The sequence below is a fragment of the Pholcus phalangioides genome, unplaced genomic scaffold (genome assembly GCF_987345545.1).
Source record: "Pholcus phalangioides strain wild (caught in Gottingen) unplaced genomic scaffold, Ppha-v1.0 ptg000019l_1, whole genome shotgun sequence".
Lineage (NCBI taxonomy): Eukaryota > Metazoa > Arthropoda > Arachnida > Araneae > Pholcidae > Pholcus > Pholcus phalangioides.
In genome coordinates this window covers 8,391,787-8,405,586 of record NW_028301612.1, presented here as the reverse complement: position 1 = coordinate 8,405,586, position 13,800 = coordinate 8,391,787, and the positions used below count along the sequence as shown (strand labels likewise).

General features: G+C 40.0%; 1 protein-coding gene across 5 annotated transcripts in view; it reads left to right on the top strand.

Annotated features, from left to right (window-relative positions):
- Window positions 1–13,800, top strand: part of LOC149071188 (uncharacterized) — an 83,095-nt gene that overhangs the window by 62,502 nt on the left and 6,793 nt on the right. For 4 of the 5 annotated variants that reach the window (XM_089248145.1, XM_089248146.1, XM_089248144.1 and 1 more), the window contains 6 exons: window positions 6,445–6,537; window positions 6,669–6,800; window positions 6,922–7,079; window positions 7,302–7,386; window positions 10,127–10,262; window positions 11,531–11,622. In XM_089248145.1, the coding sequence (XP_089104271.1) occupies window positions 6,445–6,537; window positions 6,669–6,800; window positions 6,922–7,079; window positions 7,302–7,386; window positions 10,127–10,262; window positions 11,531–11,622 (696 nt within the window). Of the gene's footprint in view, window positions 1–6,444; window positions 6,538–6,668; window positions 6,801–6,921; window positions 7,090–7,301; window positions 7,387–10,126; window positions 10,263–11,530; window positions 11,623–13,800 lie in introns of those variants that run through there. The other variant, XM_089248147.1, reaches the window with a different exon arrangement.

The following is a 13,800-nucleotide window of genomic DNA, read 5'->3' as shown; positions in this document are numbered from 1 at the left end:
GCCCAGGAGATTAAATACGAAGTAATTAGCCAACCCTATACTTTTGAGTTGGATATTCGAGCAATATCATTGATTTCATTTATATCTTCTCAAGTATGAAAATTAGTGTCTCCATATTGTCTCTTTTGATATTTATTTGCATAAATTCATGTGGGTTAGGATATTTTAAAATTAGTTATGAGCCCGTGGAAAGTGCATCGAAAAAATTCCACAGCTTTAGCTAAGGATTTTTGGAAGCTGGAACAGACAGATGGATAACTTGAAGTTCAGGGGGGGGGGGGATCGAAATACCTAGCACCCCTTAAAAAAAGAAAAATATATATTCATTTCTACGTTTCTGTGTAAATCTATATTTGTTTATTTCATGAATCGCGCAGGTCGCCATATTGGTTAACTTGGACACGGTTTGTATGTCCCTCAAGAAAAAGAGAGGGAGATATCACGTGATCCAAAAAAGCCTCATTGATGAAAACCCGGGCAGCACCAGGTATTACAGCTAGTAATATATATATAGTTTACAAAAATCATTTCATGTGCGTTTTCCCGAATACTTTATCGGTATTATTATATATTACCTTTGTATATAAAAATAATACCAACGCCCGTGCTGCAGCATACTTTGGTAGTGATGATGATTATCAGCAGCAGAGAAAATTATCTGAATGGTCCCAACAAAGGGTGAAACCACTGATCTGTTAACATATTTTGTTTTTATCTAGCACTCAAAGCATTTTGTACAAATCCCCTCTCTCGATGCACCTTTGCCGCACACTGGTTTTTTGCATTGCGTGCAAGATTGAATCGTGTTTTATTGTCTTTGCAGTTCCTTCTTGCTTGGCATTTCTGTAGTTTTTTGTCTCCATCAATAAGTGTTTTGCATATTATCGCAATTTTTAATTATAGTTTTCAAGTTGAAACACTCGTACGGAATTCCACATAACTGCAATATGTAAGTTCGCCGAGTGATTTTTTGTCCCTGTCACTTGTTTGTACAAAATCCAAGGTCCTATCAACCAGGCCTATCAATAATGGCCTAACGCTAGCCTCGGCCCGGGAGGTTTTTCGTAAAATTGATAACGACAAGACGACGGGTGGCGAGAAAAATCTAGTTTTTAACAATGGGCGTGTTGAGGTTTGCGTTAAGCGCGTGACCTTCACAAACGACTTCGTTGTATAACTACTGCAATGTAATAGACCCCCCCCTGGTCGACAAGATAAGCCTAAAGAACCAAAGTATGTTTAGAGGTGTCGCGAGTTCATTACCCGGTTCGTCCTTGTCAGAAACATTCGGTGACATGACCACAGAAAAAGATCGCTACAGCAGCGGAGTACCATATCGAGGGGTTAGCGCACCAACCTCTCGGTGAGTATTGGAAATTCTGCTGTTCAGAATCGTAATATATTATAGGTAGCGGTCAAATTAGCCCCCGTGTGCAGAAAATGACCGTGGTGCGACAAAAAATGCTCTAATTGTTATCGAGAACCCCTGAGTCCCAATGTGGTCTTTTTAAGCGGTGCGGACTGCATTTGACGTTCAGTTTCTAATCCGGTTTACACGACTGCTTTAACTATATCTTAAAAATAACACGTGATCTATGCGCCATCTTCAGTGAAAAGTGGGACGTCATTTTTTCGCTATAAACAATCGTAAGGTGCCTATAAACGAGAGCGGACTCCTCACACATCTTAGAACTTGTGTCTCTCCAAGTGATGTCTCCAAAGTCGTTAATGAAACAGGATAGGGGGAACAAACATAGCCTTCAAAGATAGTACTGACGTTAATTCAAACCGAGTAAAACTCCGGTCTATCGCCATAGGCAATTTACTACTAGGAGTAGTGACACAAGTGGGGGGGGGGTGTCCCCCGAATTCCCTGGAATCTGAAATCCCTGGGCGGGGCTGCAAAAGCGATTATATACAAAGTTTACAAATAAACACACAGTACACACAGCTGCTTCTCCACATTTGGTCAGTCGTGACCCAGCCTTCAAAGTTCAGCTGCCTCGCAAGCCGTTGCCTAATCGGCGCAGTTTTCAGGGCTCTTGCCTCGCGACATTTGTCTATACGGCGGAGCTCTTGCCTTCCCATGAGAAAGGTTCTTAAAATATGGCCAGTGGGTCTTTGGATGGTGGACTCCAAAGTGAGCCTCGATTCTCGGTTGAGCCATTGCTGCCAGATGCGTCAGCCTAAAAAATAGTTCTAGTTTTAACAGTGAAAAAAAAAAAAAGAATCATGCGGTTTCTTTCACGTGAGTCAAATCTAACTCCATGGGCGCGGTAGCCCGGTCGATAAGATACTCGCCTAAAGTACCAAAGGATGTTTAGAGGTGTCGCGAGTTCGATACCCGGTTCGTCCTTGTCAGAAAACTTTCCTGGCACAGGGGTACAACAAAAACGGCGACTTGACCGCAGCAAAACATTGCTACCGCAGGGGGCCCCCATCGAGGAGTTAGCGTACCAACCTCTCGATGAGTATAAGAAACAAGCCTGCCGTTCGGAATCGGCAATAAATTGTAGGTCCCGGTCTAATTAGCCCTCGTGTGCAGAAAATGACCGCGGTGCGACAAAAATGATCAAATGATCTAACTCCATTCAAGAATTACATAAGCACACATGATGTTTGAATTTTCTGACTTGTGATGACATGACATGTATAATTAAAATTTTTTACAATAAGTTTATCCTATCCTAAGGATGAGAGGGCACCCAAGACCCCTCACATCTTCGGCTCTCGTCGAGATGGGAAACCGCTTTTCTGCGATTACATAAGGTATGGTACGTAGTCCTGTGCTGATAGGTTGCGCTCCTCTAAGGGTTTTTTTTTTTCTTGTTGAAGACCAGTTCCTCTTTATCAGCGTGATCCAACCTCTCGGGGGTAAAGGGCATATATCCCTCATGGGACAGAGCCTGTGCTACGTCTGGTCTTAGTTCCTCTTTATGATCCGCCATTGGTCCCAGAGGAACTAAGATCCAAGGCTTTTCAGGGTTAGCCCGAGTGGCGTAGTGGTAAGATGTTCGTCTACCATCGTGAAGGTCGCTGTCACGGTCTTGGGTTCGAACCCAAGGGAGGGTATAGATAAGATATTTTCCCTAACGACTTGAGACGGCCATCAATAGACAGTTCCCTCATTTCCAACCCATCTCATTAATGGCAGTAAATTTCGGTGCAGTGATATGGCCAGAGTTTGCGTTTGGTGAAATAGTATTTATAGGGTTGGCAAGAGCAGCTCCCCCCCCTAAGAATGGGTTAAGCCAAAGAGGGACTTACAAACCCATGTCTTTCTCTTTGAATTTTTAAACCAGAAGCTCATGAATGTATTTTTCCGTCTCATCAGAAAATTTCAAGTTGTGAAAAAGATGTTTTTTTTGGGAAATTGTTTATCCACCAGTGATATTCTTGAGAGTGAAGATTCTTGAATAGCAGAATTTACGTGTAAGCCAAGGGCTATCTAAATGTACAATTCCCACTCGAGCACGGCAACCTCATTTGCATAGCGGCTTCCACGGTAAGATATGACACGCAATGGTTTGACACAATAAATATGTAAATTAAGAGGATACCGATACCTCTTTCATTTTACCTTGGGCTATGAGATGGCAGTAGGGATGCAATTTTTTTTCTTTGGATAAGTATTCGAAAATCTGTTTGAGTTCCATAGAACAGCCTCATTGTCATCAAGGATTCCGCAAGAAGTTTTATGCCGGAAACACCTAAGTTGGGAGAGAGTACATGCGTGTGACTTGTGAGTAACCAAAAACAAAATGATCCGGTAAGCGAGGAACTTGGACACAGAGGCGTTTTTACGATTTGGGGGGGGGGGGTTAAGTGATCTAATAGGAGGAATGAGAAGTCAACGAATTTTGAGTAGATTGGGTGAAGGTTGACAAAATTTGTGTGGCCGGCAAAATCGTAAAGCCGCCTCCGGAGGGGCGCCTTGGGAAAATCCCTAATCGGAGGGTTCTAAAATTTATGTGGCCTTTGTCAATCGCTCGAATTTCCACGTAAAAAAGCGAGACATTTTTGCCCAAGTGGCCCATGCTATTAATTATAGCACCCGATACCATTATTGTGGAGTGCCCCTATGCGCCCGAGAAGGCTTACTTTTGCCGATAATCAATAAACGGGTAAAAGTAAAATTATGTCAGCGAAAATGTAGAAAATATTGAAAATAAGAATTCAGTTCAGTATGTATTATATTACATGTATTGCGAGAAACATCAATGAACTGTAACCCCTCTCTTGCCACCTATCAAATAAAACTCTCATTATTCTTCGATTGATATTAGTGACTCGTTACTAACTAACGCGCTACGTAGAAAAAACCAATCTATATATATAAAATTGATTTTCTGTCTGTGTGTGTGTGTATGTTCTCTACACAAATCTACAATGCCCTTATGACATTTCCCCTTGTTCTTCGATTGTGTTGTGTTTTATCTCGATGAGCATTAATTTCGCAAAGATTTGTAAACAATACTCTCCTGTCTCTTTCATTCTCTACACATACACACCTTACACAAATGCGCAAACTTGTCTTTTTCCTTCACATACCACTCCTGGTAATCTGTAAGTCGCCAGACACCCTGCAAAGGCTGGCCAGCAACGGAAACGTTCGATTCTGGTTGGTTAACTTAATTCTGGTCAATTTGATTCTAGTTAAAACTAAGGACTTGCGTTGCCAGGTCTATAAACGATTTTAAATTATGACAACAGAAAGTAATGGTACAGAAGCCCTTGAGGTGGAATTGATTCTGCATGCCAGTGCTCATAAAAAGAAAAATACATACTATCAATGACGGTGAATTTCACCATTGGCCATGATAAGATTCCTTTTCTATTAACAAAAAAAATGTATGCTTTAGGTGACTTATTTGGCTTTCTTTTCAGTTGAGCTACAGTTGTTATGATCCTGGTTGATGTAAATAAGAAATGTAAATACATTTATCCATATATCATCGCATTTGCTTTCACATTAATCGCATTTGTTCTCACATTAATCGCATTTGCTCTCACATTAATCGCATTTGCTCTCACATTAATTACAATACATTTAGACATAGCCCTTGAGAATATACCACACTGACTGTGCCTGTTTTTCTTTTTCTTAAAAAAAAATCCAGTTGAAGCCCTTTGGGCATTAGGTGAACCTAAGAATTCACCCACATTATTGTTTTATTAAAAGTTATATTGCAAAACGCACTACTGCTATAGGAATCGGCAGAGTTATGATGAAGGGTAGCTACTACTACTGAGCCCTACATGCACCTCGTCCATATTCCTCTGCAGAACTTCTAACGAATTTGTGCATGTTGGAATGTGTGTGTATGTGTAATGAACCTGACGTGAAGTTTGTTTCTGTGTAATGCTTGTTGTGTGTCACCTAATAGCTACAAGTTTTTGCGTATCGTCACAGATCAACGGTCTCTTTGCTTCAACGGCCAGCGGTCGTCTTCAAATTACCGACAGCTTTTCCCGCGTTTTGTTTTGGTCATAGGGTCTTGTCCAGAGTAAAAACCTGGCCGTTACAATAGATGTCGCTCATCAGGGGGCAAGTTCTCGACATTTACAATTGAGTCATGCCGCTCTGTTGTATCTATTCCAATCGCATTGGCAGGGCCCAAGTTTTGGGACTTCGCAGGCTTTCGGGAAAAGCTCAAGATGACAAAGGGAAGGATCTCGAAACCTCAGCGGAAAATTAGATACATGGAGAACGTCCATGATAGAGTGGTCACCCCTTTTCGCAGTAGTTTACCTGTCATTAGCGTACGTATTCTCGTTCAAGAAACAGTTTGAAGTGGCACTCATTTGGGGCTGTTATAGCCACTAATTCCCGAGTCAATTGACAATTGTAAATGTGACACTTAATCGTAAATTGCATAATGTGATAATTTCAATGTGAGAACAATTTTTATGAATTTTAACATAATGAATTTAATCAGTATTTAATTCGATATTATGTTAAAATTCATAAAAAGTAATTTATGAATTTAATCGGTACCGCCAACGCTAGTGCAGTGGAGCATTAATTAGTGTGCGCAGAAGCACTTTTATATCAACATGTGCACACACATTATATTTCAACAAATCTTTGTAAGAGCGCAATGAATCATTTTACAACATCAGTTTTATCCTGCGAAGTGATACCACCATTAAGAATAATTTCAGTGGTTTGAGCATTACACTGTGAAAGACAATCAGTAGAGCAACCAGTATATATCAGTACCATTAGTAGTAGACACATACACACATCCAAAAGTTATTTGTCATTCAGAGTGGCACTATTATTAGGATTGGTGCAATGTTCATGCAAATGTCATATCAGATTGCTTATTCGAGTTCAGACAAAAAACCCTGTATACATTATGTCCTACTTATTTCCAGATTTAAGCCAAAATTTCATGCTTACAAATAATTTACCTCTGAACACAATGTATGTCTTTGTAGGTATTGAGAAAGAAGTATTTCAACATTGCCGAAGATCTCAAAGGCAAAATTCGAGTTTTTTGCCGGATAAAGCCAATGGCAATGATGCACAGGGTAATTGGAATTTTCGATATTTCGTTTCATTGGTAGATTATGTTAACCTATGAGTTTACGTGATGTGACTTTTGCACGATTAAATTGTTTGCTGCCTTCGTTAATTGAGCATTGCAACGTATTTCTCTTAGAATGCACCTGTCCTTGAAGTACCTGATGAATATACGGTTATGTTACGAACCCACAGAGCACAATACGAATTTACATTTGATGGTGTCTTCGATGGGGATCGATCTCAAGAGGATGTGTTCAGTGATGTTCAAGTAAGTCACAGAGTTCTCACGTAACGAATTTTTACTTTTTGAACTGGTGCTTGATGTAAATAACTACCAAAATGCTGGTTTTCCGTTCTGCAGTATCATTCATTGAAAACTTTTCTCACAGAACTTGGTGCAGTCTGCAGTAGACGGCTACAATGTTTGTATATTTGCGTACGGCCAAACGGGATCCGGAAAGACCTACACTCTAGTAGGAAATGAGTCCCAACCTGGAATAGGACCGAGAGCTTTCCAGAAGATTTTCGATTTAGTCCGTGAGAACCAGTGAGTTGAGGTGAATGTTATTTATTAAAAAACAAAACAAGAAATGAGAAAAAAACAATTTTCAATTTTTAAAAATTTATATATTTAACTAGGAATATTAGTAATTTCTACAGGCAAATGGAAAAGTTTTAATGCCTAAGATCGATGTTTAAATTGATGTATAAGCATTGATATTTATATAAGTGATGAATAAAATATTTTTGCCTATTTCTTTCCCTTTAGATGTGAACTTGACTTCCGAATAACTGTATCTGTTTATGAACTGTACAATGAGCGTCTGATTGATTTATTGAAAGATTCAACTGAAGTAAATAATGTTTCTATTGTGCTATTAAATGCTATAAATTTCTCTTTCATTCATGTGAAGGAAGGCATCTGCTTTCACAACAAGCCCAGAGAAGCCCGCCGAAATCTATACATATTTCAATATTAAAAATTTAGTCGTTCCAGTCGTTATCACTACTACTAAACGGTATATGTTATCTCGTAAACGTTTCTGTGGGAGTATTTCTTGTTCGAGAATTACTGGTAATCTGTCTCCTATGGAAGAAATGAAGGTTGCCGATGAACATACGAATGTAGATGTTGGAAGTGGCCTCTGTCGGCATCCAGACACTGACGAAGTGTGACATGAATTACGTTCCAAATGTACCTAGGTGTTCAGTATGGTAGCTGGTTACCAAACGACGATCCATCCTATATTATTTAGGAATTTCTAATTCGAAGATCATCGCTGGAGTTATGCAACAGCACGTCTTGGTAATACACAGCCGCTATACTCAAGGATTCAACTGATCCTTCGTTGATTACATAGCACCCTACGCAGTCTCAAACCCTCACAGTCCGAGGCAGCTAGTCATCCTCAGTAAGTGAACCAAACCTACCCAAAATGTCTGCTGGGAATTCAGGGTGATTCATCCGCCATCTTTGTGCAAAATGTGACGCCAGTATTATCGCTGCAATCAATCGCTGTTCCCTATGCCCCCATTTTTTTAACGACTAGTCATTATTTCGAACAAAAAAAACTCGTTTTGCTAAGATGGAGGATCATGAGTCCCAGTTGCCTTACTCCGATCTCCTCTTCGAGGACGTAACACGGAAGTGTTTTGTACATTTAGGTGATCGACGTTACAGACTCTAATTTCTGAATAAATTCTGAAGGGGCTCTTCCGCATGGTGCAGAATTCAGTGGATGCTAGAGCTCCTCTTGGCTCAGACACCGCTGCACGAAAAAAATTTTTTGCATTACAAAATAAATGGAGACAATTCGTTCAATCAATGCTAACATAGGCCCCATGAAGTGCACTCCAGTATGGTAGCTTCTCCATTCCATGTACGAGCCCCGTTAAGTAGTCGCCCCGTATCGCGAACTGTGATGAGTAAAAGCTTTCCGTTGGTGGCCTCTGTGGAATGTTGCTACATTTTGGCGACGTCCTATCAGTTAGAAATTCCATGGAGTATGGATTGGGCCGTCGTTCGACTGGCCAGCATGTTCACCAGCATGGTGGCTGGAAACACGAAAATTCAGAAATGAAATGGAGATGAGACATTTGACTCGGTGGCCTTTCCGATCCGGAGTGCACCATTGATCCGATATCTTTTTTCCTCAGAAATGCACTTACTGACCGATACGGTGAACAGTACATACGCCGGAAAATTTCTAACAGATAGGTCAACGCCATTCCAAGAGGCTTTCTAATGACTACTACTATTCAACCGTACATGCACCTCGTACACATTCCTCTACGGAATTTCAAACGAATTAATACATGCCGGAATGTGCGTTTGCGTGTTGTGAACCTAACGTGGAGTTTGTTTTAATGATTGTTATGTGTAATGCTGTCATCAATTCTTTTTTAACTGAGTGAAGTGTAATGATTCAATCAGTGTTTTTCAATGACTGCTTCTCGCACCCACGAGGGAGTGGGGTCAGCACCTCCTAGAGATAGAAGGCCTCTGCGGTGTTTGCCGTAAACGTCATTCAGACTACCTAGCAAGTTTGCCACATTTTGAAACACAGCATCCTATTTCGTCTTTTCTTATTTCGCGTTGAATCTTCCTGATTGGCTCAGAAATACCGCATAGTGATTGGATGTAGGGCATAGAAATCGCCAATTCTGAGCCCGATCATTTCTTTTCCGCACAATGATGATACTGGCACGAGCGGGGAATTTTTTTCCCTGAATATATTCTTAGGGAAAATGGACTACTTACCGACGTCACAAGCAACGTGCGGACACCTATCTCTAGGAGGTGCTGGTGGGATGGCTTCGCAATAACCTAACCGTACATCTACTGCCATTGTCCCAGAGAACAAAAGGATTGCCCGAGCAGCCCAGGCCAGTTTCAAAGGTGTATTTATCGATTTGTACGCAAAAATGCACTTACAGACCTGTACCTTGTAGTATCCTGTGGCTCTCAACTTCGAGGCACGAATGCGAGCCGATCTCCCCCTTTGAAAAGTCCCGCCGCAGAGAGCAACAAGCCAACAAGAGCAACAACAAACGGTACAAATACTAAATCGTTACACTTCACTTTACTTCTGAAATATAGATGGCAGCACTGGGAAATCGCACAGAACACTAAATACGCACTCCAACTGTTGGGTACACGCTCTTACACTTCCGACGCAGCTCACTAGGTAATAAATTGCTCGTGGCAATGGACCGAACTTGTGCTCGGTTTAAAAGAATGAAAAAACAAAGACCTTGACCTAATATGAAAGAAAAAGAGAGACCTGTACCTTTTAGAAATTTGCTATGTGAATTGAAAGGGCGAGCGAGTGAAAACACGTATGTGTAGGCCCATTCAAACACAAGGTCACAGCCAAAAACGTCTTTGTTCATGAGGCACTCAACATTGAATTGCAATTAACATTAATTGTGACAATCGTGTAGGGGCTCCAGTGACCCATGGAGCCCAAGATCACCCTGTGCATGCCGTGGGTCTTTGATCCAAATTTCTCAGAAAAGGTGAAGGGATAACGAGGTTATAATGTAATAATAATAAAATGAGCCACATAGTGATTATACGTTGAAATTTTTCAGGACAACCTAAAGATAAGGCGAGATAATTATGGTCTAGTGTTTGTTCAAGGTTCAGAATCTAGAGAGGTCAAAAATGAACGGCAACTGTCAGAAATCTTTGAGGAAGCCTGTCGGAATCGTCACGTCGGAGCAACAAGTAAGTTCATACAGAAAAATATAAAACACGTGAACAAAGAACTTCAACATTCAATTATGTACATTGTTGTGTTTCCTTTTATAAATTTTAAAACTCATGGGAGGAATCTTAATCCATTCTCCATCTGCGTTTTCAGTTTTTTTTATGCAATTGACTATTTTACCAATTTTTCCTTCGTCTCCAGTGGTATTAAAATAATTGTTACAAATACAGTCAGACTTGGTTATAACGTCAATAATTGGTGGTCTGGCTTGAACCCTATAGACAATAATGCCAATGAATCTTTCTTATGAACTCGGTTATAACGTCACTTTTTCGTCGTTTTTGATACTTCGATGAAAAAAATGATTTTCAAGTGGTTTGATGTTCCGACGTGCTTTTAATCAACGTGATCCGTTTACGGGAAACTAATGCATTTTACCATATAGTTTTGCCTTTTCCTATTTTTATTCCACAACAAAAATGAACCTTTTTTTTCCGGTTTTTTGAATGAAATTTGCTTTATCAATCTTTGTAGGAATAAGAAATAAGGGTACTTTGCATGATTTATAAATTGCGCGAAAATTAATGACTGCACTTGCCATCATTATCATCATCATTATCACTTGCCATGTTAGTTTGTTTTCCTCGTGGAACAAATTTTAAATCACTGCATATTCTCTAGTACAATTTTTCTCGCCAAATGTTATTCGTTAGCTGTATTTGGTGATTTCTCTGACAGCTGGTAATATTTTCGACGAGAACGAGTGATACGAGAATTGGTAATGTCTCGTATTCATGACCCCAATTTACCGCTTCCTCTCGATCGAATAATAATGGTTACCCTAACCATAATGAAATTACATTTGATTGCGTACGATTACATTTCATCGTTATAAAAGGTCTTCCTAGGTTATAATGGGGCGATTCAAGTATTACGTAAACAGATTTTCAGCCATTTTTGACCCCCCCCTTGTCAGCAAAACACTGACCCTTTACACCCCCCCCCCCGTCAGCAGCGTAGAATATTTCATATCTTCAAAAAGGGGTGGTTGATGACGTAAGGAACCCCCTTCTTCCTTGTCATCAAAATTCAGCAAATCCGAAGCCCCCCCCCTCGATGCTGACGTAATACTTGAATGACCCCAATAATAGAGGTTCACGGAATCTTCAATTTTGTTGTAACCGAGTTTGACCGTGGTTTTTCTTTCAAGGTATATTCTGTGTTTTATACATGTATTTGAATACATTACCTTTCATGTTTCGCATTTTATTGCTGATATTTCCAGGAATGAACACGGAGAGCTCAAGATCTCACCTCGTAATAACTATACGCGTCGAAAGTACAAACAAAATAACTGGAACTGTTTCCCGGGGGAAAGTATGTAATTGATACTGTATTGATTTATTAGTTTTGTATCGAAGATTATTTATGAGAGCACTTGATTTACCAAATGCTCAATTCCATTTTCAAATAATATCTAGCTAATAAAAATATTTTATAGAAAAATATTAGCAAGGAACTATTTGGTGCTGATTTATCGGCCTCAGCTGGTAAATTTTAAATTTCTGAATAGGTTTTTACATTCTTACAAAACGATGGCATCGCAGAATCAAAATATTTCAGTGTTTTCAGTATAGACACTGTCTGCAGCAACCACATTCCGTGATCACAAACAAATTTGTGGATATCTGTGGAGTTGTCTTCACCTGAATGACCCCACATAAGGCGACTAGAAAAAGGAGCGGACTCCTCGTCGTCCATATTTCAACAAAAAATTGGTTTGCCCCTATATGTACTTCCAAGGCCGATCCATCGTACGCCCTTGTTCATAAGAGTTGCATAACTTTTTCAGGCCGAGAGCCAGATAATCGAGATGAATATCGTTTCCAGGTCAAAAGAATACTTTACGTATTCTGCGGTAAGATAATTTTTCTTTTTTTACGTTCACTTGTTGATAGTGCTTACCACCTCTACAGTTAGGAGTGATTATCTACTGCGTCATTTATCCGTAAAGTATGTTCTAAAACTGATTCAGAAATTCGGGACTTTTCCGATTCACTCGATTACATCAAAAACGCATTTCTTTCAATTACGTTTTAATTTCATTGTTGTTTTTTCGAAGTTGTTCAGTCATATTCACGCGACGCGCTGTGTATTTTTACTTGAATATTTTAATTTGATAAATTTCATTCTACACATAGCATATATCAATTAAGTAAATCGCGATTGATTGCAATTTGTGAACGTCTATTTAGCTACCAGCATTATTGGACGCTCCTTTTTCAAACACGGGGTGCCTGTACTGAAGGTATCCAAAATTAATGGATTTTAGTGAGAGCAATATATTTTTTTCAATTCAAGTTACATTGGAGAGAGCAACTTTCAAAATCTATTTGCAGGTTGATGAATTTCAATGTTTGCACCCACCGAGTAGCTCTGCAGTTGTCTAAACGGTACACAATCTCTTTCCTAGTGCTTAGTAGCATTTGTGGTGTTATTATGCGCCAGAGATACGCTGTTGATACAGATGTGGGAAGCTTCATATTCCACTTAGCTCGTACATGGAGTTGAATTCAGCTAGCCTAAGCACGCACTGAACTTTATGTTGTAGTGTGTACATGCTAAAACAAATATATAAACTGCAGATGCACATTCCTCTGAGAAACTTCTTACGAATCGGTGCATGTCGTAATGTCCGTGTATGTGTTGCGCTTCATGTGTTCCTACTACTCAACCGTACATGCAACTCGGACATCCCGCGGAATCTGCGGGATTTCTAACAAATTAGTATATGCAGAAGCATGTTATGTATCCGTGGCCTTAACGTATTTACGTTGGCAAAGTTACGATTGTTTCGTATTATATACTACGACAGTACTAATTTACCGTACACCAACTCCAGTCATATCGTGATACAGCTATTTACTGCCGATTGAGTTGGGGCGGAAATCTTTATTTGTAGATGAAGTCATGTTATACTTCTGTCCTAGTCTTGGAAGACTTTCGGCGAGAGCATTTTGAGGCCCCCATCTATCGGTGATCGCCTCGAATTCGGCAAGGACATTCGTGTCACACGGGTACTGCCATAATGTCTTCCTTATTTTGAAGTGAAAATGACAAATATATCTGAATTTTCATATTCTGTAAGTATCATATTACAGGTTCATGAAGAGACTTCCTCACATGGGAGACCGACTCTCATTCACTCCTCTTAGTAGAACATTCGCAGTAAACCAACTCCAGCTGACCCACCTCCGTGATGCCAACGGGGGGGGGGGGGGGGTTAGAATCGGAGCTCTCATAATGAACGTCCAGCACAATGTCCTCATGACTCCACAACGGCTTTACCAAGTACTGCCATTTACCTACCGAATTCGGAAACAAAAACTCAGTAGCTTATTCTGTCTACTAAGCGTGAGTTTCAAATGTTGAATTCCTGATTGTGCTTTCTGTGGATAGACTTTTATTTCATAGGAGATCGTCACACATTTTCAACTTGAAGTCAGAAGATTACAGAAAACCAACTTTTCAGCCGACAACTCCATCTCCATGCTG